Genomic DNA, 14,764 nt, shown 5'->3' with positions numbered 1-14,764 from the left:
ATCCGCCGGGGGCGTCCCAGGTCCTCCTCGACCCCGCAGACCCTCCCATGGCAACAGTAACTAGTAACCTCCGGGCGTTCTCGCGAGAGCGGGCCCCTTCAGGGACAGAGGTGGGTCCCCCGGGCCTCTCCGCCGGCGTCGACTCCCGCTCCTGCCACCTGCTCGCCGGGCTCTCCCGCGCACGCGCACGCGCGCACACGGAGCCGGACAGTTGGGTCCTAAGTTCCTCTCGGCGCTCAGACCCGCGGCGCGCGACCCCGGCGCGACACTGCGGCGCAAACGCCGTGCGCGGGAGGGGCGGGTAGAGGCGCGCAGGCGCCGCGGGGGAGCGTGAGGCCGCGCAGGCGCGGACGGCGTTGGTTTGAAGAAGACCTTCAGCGTTGCCCTGGCAGAGCGGAGCCAGGCCCTCTAGTTGGAGGTGAGGGGACTCGAGACCGTGGGCCGGGCGGCTCGCAGCACGGTGGGGCCGGGGTGGGTAGCGGCCCGCCACCGAGCAGGGGACGAGCGGGAGGCGAGCCTACCGGGGGGCTCGGAAGGGAGAGAGGAGCCTCACGGGGCGTGGGCCCCGGCGGGCTGCGGACGGCAGAGGGGACCTTGCTCCCCTGACCGCCTCAGGGGATGGAGCCGCGACGCTGTCGTGGGGAGCGGCGCGTGGAGCGCCATCTCCCTTGCTGGTGGGCCCGCTGGACTTTGTAGGCGTCAGGCCAGAAAGGAGGTTGGTTTCTAGGGAAGTTGGGTCCTCGAACCCTAAACCCACCCCACCCCACCCCCCACCCCCGCCCCCAGCTTCCTCTCTGGAATTGTTGTCCAGTATCAGGGGAGCCCTGTAGCACTCCTTATCGCCAAGGGGAGGATGCTGTGTGTGCAGCTGAAGGCGGCGAAACGGGGAACAAAAGGGGCTCTTGACTGTCAAGTTAGTAATTGTGTAAAGCAGTGTTACCTAATTAACCCTTCCCCGGCTGTCTGCATCTACAGCAACCTCGTGCGTTGTGCATGCCAACGAGCAACGGGTGCATTTTGTAGAGCTGATAGAAATGTGCGATGATAGCTTGACTCCCCAGTGACATGAAGTCTCTGTCTTCTCTGTTTTTTGCTTGATCATACCAGCAGTGCATTTCCCATCAGAATCACGGGCCTGAAAAAGTAAGCTTGAACTAGGCAGAATTGAGATCACTTAGTAAACTAAACCGGCTACACTTTTGCAAAGTGTCTTTGAAAAACTAGAGCAAAATGCTAAAAGACTGTCGTCAGATGGATGTTTCTAAACAGTTAAGTGTATCTTTTCTCTTGTCAGTAGATGAAAATCCAGACTGTAAAGACTTAACATTTTTATTTGACTATATAGGGCCTGCCTTTCTATACCAACCTCCTCATGTTTAGACTTCTGGCAAATTACATCAGATACCAGCATCGGCTGAAATTATAAAAGAGTAGTATCAGATTGCATTGGCAATGTGTAAATAGTCTAGAATTGATAATTTGAATGCAGGAAATTGAATTGTAAAAGAATTGCCCTGGAAGTGAACTCTGAAACCCTGACTTAGGACAAAGTTTTATTACCGTGTGAGTCGTTACTTTCTCTTTGACCTTTACTATACTCTTTTATATATATATTTTGTATTATACTTCACCCTCTTAACGTATGTCTGTCATATTTGACAGGTTTAGATTAGGAACAAATTTTAAATCACAATTAAAAAGTGCATCATAGGGACGCCTGGGTGGCTCAGTTGGTTAAGCAGCTGCCTTCAGCTCAGGTCATGATCCCAGCGTCCTGGGATCGAGTCCCACATCGGGTTTCTTGCTTGGCAGGGAGCCTGCTTTTCCCTCTGCTTCTGCCTGCAACTCTGTCTGCCTGTGCTCGCTCTCGCTCCTCTCTCTCTGACAAATAAATTTAAAAAAAAAAAAAAAAGTGCATCATAAGCATATGTTGTGTTCAGATATGATGGTATAGGCAGAAACTTAGTAGAGGGGCAGCTTAAGAGCCAGGCTGAATATAAGTAATTATTAGTTTGATTGTGTAGATAATTCAGACAGTAATTTCATGGGATAGCTGGTGCTCTGGATTTTTCTTGTATTTTTCTGGTATTGGACTAATGGTACTGCTTGAGATGGTTCTACAGTTGGCTAGATGTGGCTCTTGAGGCTGTTTGCAGGACAAGAGGGCAGAGGGGTGGTATGTTTATCCATGTAGACAGAGCTTCTGAGAACTTCAACATGAGAGCCATATCTGCAGTAGAAGTAGGTAAGGTGAAAACTGAAGGCACCTTTGATTTTTGAAGGCTTTGACTTTAGAGTATACACCAGTTTTTGGTAAGCAGAATTGCTGCAGGTAGAATTTATCCTGTTTGCGGTTAATGGGTAAGATTATGTAATTTTATTTTTAAAAGAGCTTTGAGAGAGAACATATTCTGAATGAATGCATTCCAATTAGTATGGTAAATATTTTAAAAGAGCTGAGTTTCACAGTGGCAAAAATGTTAACCCTGAAGATTTTTAATGCATCTATTCTTACAGTTCTTCAAAACAGTTTTACTTTGTCACTTTAGTTGCTCTTGGCTTTATAACAGCACAAGAAATGTTTTTCTAATGTAAAGTTTGCATATATATGTATATATAGATTTTTAAAGTAGAAAGTCCAATTTAACAAAGCTTCTCCTGGGGCGCCTGGGTGGCTCAGTGGGTTAAGCCTCTGCTTTCGGCTCAGGTCATGATCCCAGGGTTCTGGGATCGAGCCCCGCATCGGGCTCTCTGTTCAGCAAGGAGCCTGCTTTCCTTCCTCTCTCTCTGCCTGCCTCTCTGCCTACTTGTGAATCTCTGTCTGTCAAGTAAATTAAAAAAAAAAAAAGAAAGAAAAAAAATTTTTAACAAAGCTTCTTCTTCAGCCTCTGAGAAATGTTTCTTTGAAATGCAGTCAGAAAGATGATCTCTGTGAATCTCATGAAAAAAATCCTCTTATTATGCCATATTCTGGGAAGTTCTTTGTATCTGACACAGAGAGAGAGAGCGCACAAGTAGGCCGAGCGGCAGGCAGAGGGAGAGGGAGAAGCTGGCTCTTCACTGAGCAGGGAGTCGATGTGGGGCTCAATCCCAGACCCTGGGACCATGCCCTGAACCAAGGCAGTTGTTTAACCAACTGAGACACCCTGGCGCCCCTGGAAAGTTCTTCGTAAAGAAGCAGAATGCCTTCTCCTAACTTTGCTTGCATTAGGGTGTGAGCATTAATGATGCACAGGCAGAGAAAACCGTACACCTCTTCTCACAGGGCTAAATACTAAGACTTTGGGTGAGTAAATATTAAATGGCTCTTTTTGTTCCTTTGTCCTTATTTTTCTTCATAAGATATGTGTAACACGCCGACTTACTGTGACCTAGGAAAGGCCGCGAAGGATGTCTTCAATAAAGGATATGGTAGGTGTGCTTTTGTACATTTCCAATTTGGGGTAAGGGTTAGTGTTGAATGCTTATTACTATATGCAAGATGCAGTGCTAGTAAAATGAGGTTAAGTTAATATTAATCTACTTCACAAGATTTAAGGGGATAACTATCAACAGATTAGTTACTCAATTAGAGGTAGAGTGCCTTACAAGCGTTAAAAGCAAATAATACAAATATGCATGCATATACATTTGCATGTTTAATGTTATTTCTAAGATGAAGTAATAGAAATTTGTAATACTTTTGTCCCTTCTGGCCAGTTCTGGAGACAGTTAAAGTGGGGGGTACATTTTTCTCCTCCAAATAATGGGTATTTTTATGAGCATGAAGATAGAACTTTTGACTTCTTTGATGTAGCATATTCTTGATCCCAAATGGATATATATATTTTTAAAATTTTATTTATTTATTTGATGAGAGAGACACAGCAAGAGAGGAAACACAAGCAGGGGGAGTGGGAGAAGGAGAAGCACGATTCCCACGGAACAGGGAGCCCAATGTGTGGCTTGATCCCAGACCCTGGGATCATGACCTGAGCCAAGGCAGATGCTTAATGACTTGAGCCACCCAGGTGTCCCTGTTTTTGATTTTTAAAATATAGTTTTTTAATTTTTGTGCCATATACATTTGATTTTTCTTATTAACTAGTATATGGTATAATTAAGTCTATACTTACATAAGCATAATATTTTCTGATAATTTTTTTCTTTGAGAGCTTAAAAATTATACTTATTTCATAATTCAGTTTTTAATGGAACTCTCACCTGATGAGGATACTGTGTATTTTCCATATAGAGGGTATATGGACTGTTTTCATAATCTCTAAGTTGTAAAAACTGGAGTGAAGGGGCGTCTGGGTGGCTCAATGGGTTAAGCCTCTGCCTTCAGGGTCATAGTCTCAGGGTCCTGGGAGCAAGGACTCTCTGTTCAGCAGGGAGGCTGCTTACCCCTCTCTCTGCCTGCCTCTCTCCCTACTTGTGATCTCTCTCTCTGTCAAATAAAATAAAAATTGTTAAAAAAAAAAAAAAACTGGAGTGAATATCACATTTTGTATATTACTGTATTTTTCTTTTCGCCTAGGATTTGGCATGGTCAAAATAGATCTGAAAACCAAGTCCTGTAGTGGAGTGGTGAGTATCCAATATAATTTTAATAGATGTAGCATAATTAACTTAAAGGAACCTGTTAAAAAATTGTTTAGTCTAGATCTGTGAGTCAGTGTACATTTGGCACTATGCTGTCCTCCCTACGGTTTCGTCATACTCTCAGATTTCAGTGAGCATCTTTGCCTTCGCCTTAGACAATCAGGTTGAATTTTGGGGGAGAAGAAATGTTCTCATAATTAGAATAATAATAAGAATTCTTCCCCTCATAATAAGAATATGCTGAGTTTTATTCTCAGGAGATATAAAATATATGTATTTTTTTGACCCATATCGTATCTTTATACTTTCATGAATACATATGTGGGTACTAAAAACCTTACTTCCATTATGATGGGTTCAAGTAGGTTTTATTGCCCTCTTACAGAAACAAATTATAGTCTGTCCCTGCATGATTGGTCAAAACAAATGTAGAACTAAATTCATACAAAGGCTTAATCTACAGTTTTCATTGGATGTTTGTAAGGTCTTTTTTACTGGAAGTTAAGAATATAGTAAAGGATACAGGCATATTTTCAAAGTACCATTAACCAGAATAACCAGAACTTTTATTCAGTAAATCTGGCAAATAGATTAACTTTACATTCACTGTATTCTCTGGTTTCTGCTCACCGATAGCATATAGCATATCTTTTTAGTATTTACCTGTTTAAACCAGTGCTAATTTTATTTCCAGATAACAATAATTTAATTAAGAGGAGCTAAAGGAATGTGGAATTCTTACGATACTTTGTCTCATACTCCTGGTTTGTCACTATCATTTTCTTCCTGGGTTTTTGTAGTGGTAAATAAATACATATGCAGCTACTGCTGGATGGCATATTGTTACATGGTTCTGTTAAAAGAGAAATATTATACTAACTGAATAGGGTTTCAGAATTTGGTCAAGTTAGGTTTGTGTTGCAAAAATCATCGACTAAAATTTTATCTCCTTTCCATGCTGCTGTGGTGTGGGACTGTTCATTTAGATGGTAAGAAAAACAGAGCATATTTGTGTGCTTGCTTTTATGGCTGCTTTTGGTCTCTGGTATTGATTTAGGATAAATTTCATCCATTGCTCCATTCATCCATTGCAGTCCATTCTTAGATTGCACTTAATATTTGTATTATATACCATCTACTTCACATAACATTTTTTTGGTGGTTTCGTCGCATGCTAGCCTTTACTGTAGAGCTGTAGATACTATGTGCATGTTATAAATGTATTTTGCACTGTTTGATCTAATGAAGAAGTTAGAGAAAAACTAAAGCAATGGTGAGGCAATTAAACTTTTTAACTTAGAAAAATTCTGGCCTTTTCTTTAAGATTTGTTCTTCAGGTATTTTAGACTTTTGAGAGAACTTCAAACTAAGAAATAATGGTAACAAGGAAAAGATGTAGACTAACTACACTTCTACCTTAGTTGTGTGTGTGAAGTTTTCCTAACACAGAAATTGAGGTTTATCTATGCTATACTTTCAAGTTTATGAGGGACATATATGAAAAATAAAACACTGGAAAGTTGGATTTACTAAAGAAAGCAGTGCTCGCATTGTGTGGACTATTAAACATGACTCACGTTTTGTCATTTTGTGCTGAGGTCTTGCCCTAAAGTGTGCAGCATGATACTCTCTTGGAAAATTTCCTGCGTGCTGTTGATAAACAGATCATAGTTTCCCAGTCGTTCCATCAGCCTTAGAGCTAGAGCTAGGGAACAGGCTATTTGGTAAAGGATTCATATTGCGGGCAGTGACACAGACCTGCTCAGGGCTGGCAGCATTTCATGGCTGCTGGCAGCGTTTCAGAAATGTTCTCTGAAAACAGGGCCCATCAGAAGGTTTATTTCTTGACAGTTCATAGATTGTCAGTGACAGGTGGTGACTGTCTGCTTCCTTTTAGGGGGCATCTGTTTCCTCTTGCTCATTGTCCCATGACTAAGACGACACCTAACTGGGGAGGAGGACGCACTTTGAGGGGTTCGTAGCAACTATTTGACAGAAAGCGCCTTAAAAGGTCGATGGCGGAGAAGGGAGAAAGACAAGTCATGCCATTCCGCTCTGTTGTGAAGGATGGGTCCATACTTTCAAGTATTGAGATTGTTTATACCAGAAGTTCTCCCGATAGTTTTGTGGCCCAAAGCAATAAAGTTTTTGTGACAGTGTAACTGTACTTCATGCCACTGAACTGCATACTTAAAAATGGTGAATTTTATGTGAGATATATTTTACCACGATAAAAATAAAAAATCTAATGCACTGAAGTTCTCTTAAAGGAGGGTAGGGCTGGAACACCTGGGTGGATCAGTCGGTTAAGGGTCTGCCTTTGGCTCAGGTCATGATCCCAGCGCCTTGGAACTGAGCCCCATGTGGCTCCCTTCTCCCTCCCTCTGCTCTTGCATGCTCACTCACTCCCCAACCCCTCAAATAAATAAATAAAATCTTTAAAAAAAAAAAAAAAAAGAGGGTGGGTAATCCTTTCTGGTGTTTGGGGATTTTTAAGGACTTTGAAATTAACAAATAGTTTGAAAGATGTGATAGAGAATGAGTAATCTTGTTTCAAGTCACGAAAGTAGAATGTTTAAGATTCCATATTTCTTCTTTTTAGTAAAGGCAATTCAGTAAAGATATTTGTGTTCTAAAGGAAAGAAGTTAAGATTCCCATTTTAGTAAGAGTATGTGGAACAAGAAGTATCAGTAAGAGAGCTGTAACAGTGGAAAGATCTGAAACTGATTAAACTTTAGAAATAAGAAAGCAGGAAATACTTTGTGGTAACAAACTGTATTGGTTTCTGATGCATTCAACACTACTTTCTGAAATTTTTTCTGTTGGATGAGTTGATTTTAAAGTAATTATTCTTCTTGCTTAACAGGAATTTTCTACTTCTGGTCATGCCTACACTGATACAGGGAAAGCGTCAGGCAACCTAGAGACCAAATATAAGGTCTGTAACTATGGACTTACCTTCACTCAGAAATGGAATACAGACAATACTCTTGGAACAGAAATCTCTTTGGAGAATAAGGTAAGAGAAAGCATTAGGAGTTATTTGTAGGTTAAATTTATCTTGCAGATAAAATGATCTGTAAACCCCAAATACAGTGTGAGTGAGATCTTATAACCTAGATAATAGCCATATTTTTTCTCTGCATGTGGCCATCTTTGATATGTCTTAGATTTCTAGAAATACATCTTTGTGAGTGCATAATTAGCACATTACATCTTTGTTCTGACCAGTTCTGTTTATAACTGAGCCTCTCCTGGGTAAACCAAACTATTCATAGTGAGGTAGTTTGATTTTTTTTTTTTTTTGTAATTGTTGCAAAATTGGCTCCATAGAAAACTGTTTCTAAATTCTATCATGTCTTCACAGAGAAAAAATTATCAGCAGATACTCGTTAAGTATTTGCTATGTACAGGGCACTGTTTTTTGAGGTATGTCTACATGCACGCTACCATATGAGTAACTGAATAAATTCCTTAGGTTGACTTGTTAAATGTTGGGTTATCTCATTACAGTAATTTCAAGAGAGTAACAAGATTACTTGGTTGTATTGGAATTTTGTTGTTATTTTACTGTAATTAATGTTATTGGCTGTGATAGAATTTAACCTATACATTTAAACCTGATTTTTGGTGAGAGAATCTGATGAAACCTGGAGTTAAGGCGGAGGGGAAGGATAAAGACATAATTTAGTAAGTAACTTAATATTTGGTCAAAAAACCAGAAAATTACTAATTGTTTATTTTAAATCTTTTTCAGTTGGCTGAAGGGTTGAAACTGACTCTTGATACCATATTTGTACCGAACACAGGGTAATTATCCAAACCCCATTTTCTGAAATGTTTTTGTAGACTGTAGGGAGAGAGCACTTTAGACTGGGGAATTGCAATGAAACGTTTAGATCCAGGGAAAACTTAGGAGGTTGCTGTTAGGAATACCAGAGGACCTTGTGTGTACAGTAAAGAGATAGGAGGACTCCTTTGAAGTAGGGTAAAGTTTTGATTTGAAAATTGAACAGATGAACAAAATACAAAGCTAGTCCAGAGGCACATTATAGGAAAAGTTCAGGAGCTAGAAGGTTTTGAGACTAGATATTTCTTTTTCTTTCTTTCTTTTCTTTCTTTCTTTTTTTTTTTTTTAAGATTTTCTGTTCAAGTAATCTCTACACTCATTGTGGGGCTCAAACTCACAACCCTTGTGAGACCAAGTGTTGCATGCTCTACTAACTGAGCCAGCAGGCGTTCCAAAACTAGATATTTCTTCTTTTTGTTTTTGTTTTAAAGATTTTATTTATTTCTTTGACAGAGAGAGAGAGATCGCAAGTAGGCAGAGAGGCAGACAGAGAGAGATGGGGGGAAGCAGGCTTCCTGCTGAGGAGAGAGCTGATGTGGGGCTCGATCCCAGGACCCTGAGATCATGACCTGAGCCCGAAGGCAGAGGCTTATTAACCCACTGAGCCACCCATGCACCCCCAAAACTAGATATTTCTTAAGTGCTTCTAAGATTCATGGATGTGGTATTTCACGGAGAGGTTAATTTCTTAAGAAAACAGTGTAATCTCCTGGCTGTGGAAAGCTATAAGCAATAGTTCTGCTACCGACGTCCTTTTTTAGCCTTTAGAAATCTCCTAACCTCTGTGCTTCAATTTCTTTGTCTAAAAAACAGGGATCATGTTGTTTCCTATCTGCCTCCCATGGGCTGGTGCTAGAAAAGGGCAAAGTGGCATTTTTCTTCAGCTGTAACAACATGTGTATCATTCCTGCCACACAGTTGAGTTATCGTCCAGACAAATATTCTCAGAAGCCTGATTAAGGACAAAGATGATAAAAACCAATTTCATGTTTTCAGTACCATTCTTCAGAATTATATGCGTCTCTTCCATCCATCTAATGTTGTCCAGGGAGAAAACACTGACCTTAAGGAAAAATGAATATGTTTACTAAAGGACTGTATCCTTAAAAGAAAAATACACTTCTCTTCATGATAGGTTAATTACTTAGAAGTGAAGTATGTCTGTCAAGTGTTACTTTTTTTTTTTTTTAAAGATTTTATTTATTTATATGACAGGCAGAGATCACAAGTAGGCAGAGAGGCAGGGAGAGAGAGAGGAGGAAGCAGGTTCCCTGCTGAGCAGAGAACCCCATGTGGGGCTCGATCCCAGGACCCTGAGATCATGACCCGAGCCGAAGGCAGAGGATTTAACCACTGAGCCACCCAGGCGCCCCAAGTGTTATGTTTTATAGCATTTGGCATTTTAAAAACATTTAAAGAAATTTGGGTTCTCATGAATAAATATATATTCAGACCATTTGATACTGAGGTAGCTTATTCCTTTTTATACTTTTATTCATGCCTTTATGATATTAATCATGATATATGCTATCATTTGAACTTACAGTGAAGAATAGGTAAGAATAGTATATGTGTTTCTTTCTTTTCTTTTTAAAGATTTTATTTATTAGAGAGAGTGTGCACACGAAAGAGAGCACAAGTGGTGGGAAAAGCAGACCCCACTGAGCAATGAACCTGATGCGGGGCTCTATCCCAGGACCCTGGGATCACGACTTGAGTTGAAGGCAGATGCTTTAACCAACTGAGTCACCTACGGGCCCCAGTATATGCATTTCTAATCCTAACAAAATTATATTTGTAGTGCTAAGTCATTTGAAACTTTATTATATGTATGCCATTTATCAAAATAATATTTATATTGGTGGAAAGAGGGGATCTTACTCTGGACGGTAGTAGAAACTCATGTTTTTATTTCTTACAGAAAGAAGAGTGGAAAATTGAAGGCCTCGTATAAACGGGATTGTTTCAGTCTTGGCAGTAATGTTGATATTGATTTTTCTGGACCAACCATCTATGGCTGGGCTGTGTTAGCTTTTGAAGGTTGGCTTGCTGGCTATCAGATGAGTTTTGACACAGCCAAATCCAAACTGTCACAGAATAATTTCGCCCTGGGTTACAAGGCTGCGGACTTCCAGCTGCACACTCATGTGTGAGTTTATAATTTATTCCGCCTTTACTGGTGCCGTTGTCCAAGAAGAGGGTAGCCATTAGCATGTCGAGAAGGTTAGAAATGATCGTTCCTGCATTTAGTATGCTTTGGTGGACATCCAGCCTCACTGTACTCTCTTCCCAATCAGTAAAACACTGCCCAGGGTTAGTGCACTTGGTGATTGTGCTGTGCTACTGGTAGTTACTAGCCTCTCAGCCTGTACACCAAACTTTAAGGAGGTCTAGAATCTGTTACAAGAACCACTAGGAGGGAGAGAGCCCGGGCATAGGTCGCCTTCTGATAAAAGGGATCCTGTGGAGATATTTCTGCTTCCTCTGGTGCCTTACTCAGCGTGGCAGTATCGGGAAGTAGGTCTGGATCATGAAGAGCAACCGTGTAATTGATGGACCATCCTGGACCATCCCCAGTGATTCTGCGGAGGCTTTTGGTATTCTTGGTCACAACCCAGCCGCCCTATGGCATTCATAAGAAGGAGAAATCCTCAAAGCAATCCTGGATTCAGTTCTGTAGGTTGCATCCTCTTGGTTAAATGAATTTGAACTTTTATTTTTTTATTTCTTTTAAGATTTTATTTATTTGACAGACATCACAAGCAGGCAGAGAGAGAGGAGAAAGCAGGCTCCCAGCTGAGCAGAGAGCCCGATGTGGGGCTCGATCCCAGGACCCTGGGATCATGACCTGAGCTAAAGGCAGAGGCTTTAACCCACTGAGCCACCCAGGCGCCCCGAATTTGAACTTTTAAATTATAGTTTATGTCTTGGCCTACTGGGCACTGTTAATATACCAGGGGAAAAAAAGGTAAAGGAAGAACTCTGTGTTTTGGAAGTGTTAGATTGCTCTCCACTAGACATTCCAGGTCACTATGATGCCTGAAATAAAGTCAAGCAGTGGTATAGACAGTGGCGTTAAAACTGATGAAACAGTACAATCGGGAAAACCTTGAAAACTCAGGGGCTAAGTTCTGGGATGCTTAAAAGCAATAACTTAGGCATGTCTCTAGAGCAGTACGCTCTAGGTATTGTGGGGGTGGTGCTTTTGGACTCAGGGATGTTTCAAGTAAAGTTCAGAAGTGGCTTATTCTTGTACTGCTGTGTTTTTTGTTTTGCAGAAATCTTTATTGAACTATACTTTCAGGCTTCTGAATTCTTTCAACATCTCATAGACTCATAGATCATATTTCCTTGAAGTATCTACCTTTGTGCATAACTGACATATGTCTAAGAAATTTACATTGTGGGGAGCTGAGTAAATGAATCAAATGTTAATTACATTTTAATTAGCCAGTATAAATTACATAACTGGATTTAGTTCCTTGTTTTCTTTGGGAGTTATTTATACTAGAAGTTTGCTGAAATAGGGGAGTTGGAAAATGAGATCCTTGTCTAAACAGTCTTGGAATTTGTTTCCATATCATAAGAGTGGTACAAACTAGGTATGACTTTTTCTTATACTATTAAAATAGGAATGATGGCACTGAATTTGGAGGGTCTATCTACCAGAAGGTTAACGAGAAGATAGAAACGTCAATAAACCTTGCTTGGACGGCCGGCAGTAACAACACCCGTTTTGGCATCGCTGCTAAATACAAGCTGGACTATAGAACTTCTCTGTCTGTAAGAACGTGCTGTGAGATTGGGTTTCCGCTAAGTTGTCAATGAGTGTTGTGATTTGGTTGGTGTGTGTGCATGTTCTTTATTGATTTTAGTGAGCCAGTCATTGTATAGTGAAAAGAGTATTATACCTCAAGTCCAGGAATGTGGATTCTAGTCCTAGTTCTTCCTATAATTATTTGGCTGTTGTCTGACCTTGTGGAGTCATCTCTTTGGCCTCAAAATTTTCTTATCTGTAAATTCATGGGATTTGATTACTATTCCTGTTGGTATTAGTAATTCTTATTAATAATGACACTAATTGAGCTCTCAAATTTCAGGTACTGTGCTAAGGGCTTAATGTGTAATATCTCATTTAATCCTCCCAACTACTCCATGTGGTGAGTAGTATCCTTATGCCCATTTTATAGATGAGGGAACTGAGACTTGGAAAGGTCAGGTAACTTGCCCAGAGCCCCAAGTAAGTGGCAGTGTCAAGATTGGAATCCAGATCTTCTCTCACCAGAGTTCATGTTCTAACCATGGTCTGAGTTTGTAAGCTGACATCTCAAAAAATTCAGTACACCAGGGGTGTTTGGATGCACAGTGTTTTAAAAATTTTGCTTGAGGCCTTTAAGCGTGCATTCTCAAGGACCCTACTATCCCTACCAGTCCTATTAACTGAAGAGACTTCTACCTTTTTATTAATTAAATTTTCAGTTTTGGTAGTTCTAGATTGGCCCAAATTTGCTTTAGTTTTGGAAATCTGCTGCATGAAATAGTGGTTGTACTGGACTTACATATTATGAAGTTGATTATTTTCTAACTGTTTCTATTTTATCTCCTAATCTTAGGCTAAAGTAAATAATGCCAGCCTGATCGGACTGGGTTATACTCAGACCCTTCGACCGGGTGAGTAAAGGAATTAATAACAATGAGCGTGGGTTGGAGGTAATGGAGAAATAATGAAAATAACCTATAAAACCTACAATCAACTGTAGGTCAATTCAGACCATTTTGTCACAGTTGATTGTTTATACAAAGTAAAACCGATCCAAGTGCCTGTGCTTAACAAGTCTTTATAGATTTCTTACTATAATTTGGTCACTCTGGCTTGTGATGCATTTTTCTTAACCCTGAACTCCAGGTGATTTGCCGTGATTATGCTTTGCTTATTGCAGATCAGAGGATTATAGATAACCTGGGTTGATTTATTCGGACCTGAATGCCTGTAACTCTCATACCCGGCTGTAATCTATCCCTTGACTCTGTCTGTTGTTTCTAGAAAATGGAAGATAAGCTTGTAATTCTTGCTATAATGAGTGATTGTGGTGTCTTCTTCTTCCCAGGCGTCAAACTGACCCTGTCAGCTTTAATCGACGGAAAGAACTTCAATGCAGGAGGTCACAAGGTTGGGTTGGGATTTGAACTAGAAGCTTAACGTGGTTTTGAATAAAGCATCCGATTTGTCCCTGGAGGTGAAGAGAACCCACTATGTTTTGGCCTTAAAATTCTTCTGTGAAATTTCAAAAGTGTGAACTTTTTATTCTTCCAAAGAATTGTAATCCTCCCCACACTGAAGTCTAGAGATCGCAAGTCCATCCAAAGGGAGGTACTTGAAGGCATGCCTGGAAGTTGTCATGTTTGTGCCACATTTCAGTTGAGTTCCGCAGTGTTATTTTTAATGTGTTCCTCAGCGACAGTGTAGTGTCATGTTACAAAGGAAATGACCCGGTCCTCCAGTACATCACGTCCTGCATGTCCCACGCCACTTTTTCGTGACCTTTTAATATATTGGTCTCTGTGCTGTAGTGGAATCTTTGGTTTTGCATCAGAGTAAAATAAAATAAACCCATCACATTTGGAACATAATCGCTCATGTGACTTGCTTGTGGTGGTTTTCTTGTATTTGGTGTGATTGGTTTTGTTTTGAAAAAATCCTCTCATCGGTGGTGGGTGGGATTTGTATTTAGAGGGGTACGTCTGACATGCGAGTGCTCTCGCTTCCCCTTCCGCTCTCATTTATCCGGCCCGCTGCCCTTCTGCACTCAGGCCGAGGACTGAAACCAGGAGGTTTGTTCCACCGGGCAGAGGCACATCTGCTGGGGTGCCTGCGTCCTACGGCACTGTGGTAAAGCAGGGTCCTATTGATGGTGTAAGCGGCTGAGAAAGAGCGGGGGAGGGGAGTGAGCAGAAGGATGGGCAGAGGGAAGAATACAGTAGGGGAAATGCTGTGGGCAAGAGATTGGTAGGAGGAGGCCAGGGCTGGAGGAGACCCATCTGTGGCTCCCTTTAGGGCCTCAGGAAAGTACTGGATCTAGAGATACAATAACCAAAGAATGGAGATACCAGCTTCAAAAAGAAATGAATAGGCTGTAATACCTTCAGGGCTTACGGGTAAATATCTTCCCCTCTAAAGACAGAACTCTTTTTTGAAATCTCTTTCTAAAAACAATATATGCGGGGCGCCTGGGTGGCTCAGTGGGTTGGGCCGCTGCCTTCGGCTCGGGTCATGATCTCAGGGTCCTGGGATCGAGTCCCACATCGGGCTCTCTGCTCAGCAGGGAGCC

At 41.2% G+C, this 14,764-nt stretch overlaps 1 protein-coding gene across 3 annotated transcripts; it reads left to right on the top strand.

Moving 5' to 3' along the window:
* The first annotated feature begins 293 nt into the window (after positions 1-293).
* Positions 294-14,066, top strand: VDAC3 (voltage dependent anion channel 3). 3 transcript variants are annotated; one of them, XM_059156070.1, is made up of 9 exons: positions 294-418; positions 3,343-3,411; positions 4,520-4,569; positions 7,452-7,604; positions 8,343-8,395; positions 10,357-10,584; positions 12,068-12,218; positions 13,049-13,106; positions 13,544-14,066. In XM_059156070.1, exons 2-9 carry the CDS (start codon positions 3,345-3,347, stop codon positions 13,633-13,635), a joined length of 852 nt encoding a protein of 283 aa, XP_059012053.1. In that variant the 5' UTR covers positions 294-418; positions 3,343-3,344; the 3' UTR covers positions 13,636-14,066. The 3 variants fall into 3 exon arrangements, with proteins under 3 accessions (XP_059012053.1, XP_059012054.1, XP_059012052.1); XM_059156071.1 differs by lacking the exon at positions 294-418 and adding an exon at positions 437-715; XM_059156069.1 differs by lacking the exon at positions 294-418 and adding an exon at positions 1,250-1,268.
* The last annotated feature ends 698 nt before the right edge of the window (positions 14,067-14,764 follow it).

The sequence above is a fragment of the Mustela lutreola genome, chromosome 18 (genome assembly GCF_030435805.1).
Source record: "Mustela lutreola isolate mMusLut2 chromosome 18, mMusLut2.pri, whole genome shotgun sequence".
NCBI classification, from domain to species: domain Eukaryota; kingdom Metazoa; phylum Chordata; class Mammalia; order Carnivora; family Mustelidae; genus Mustela; species Mustela lutreola.
The sequence above is the reverse complement of the archived record's forward strand: the minus strand, read 5'-3'. Positions and strand labels throughout refer to the sequence as shown.

Bases quoted from the DNA above. Each gene is read 5' to 3' on its own strand.
- VDAC3 (XM_059156069.1), top strand. The intron at 7,605-8,342 runs GTAAGAGAAAGC...AATCTTTTTCAG, and splicing joins AAATCTCTTTGGAGAATAAG to TTGGCTGAAGGGTTGAAACT. The intron at 12,219-13,048 runs GTAAGAACGTGC...TCCTAATCTTAG, and splicing joins ACTATAGAACTTCTCTGTCT to GCTAAAGTAAATAATGCCAG.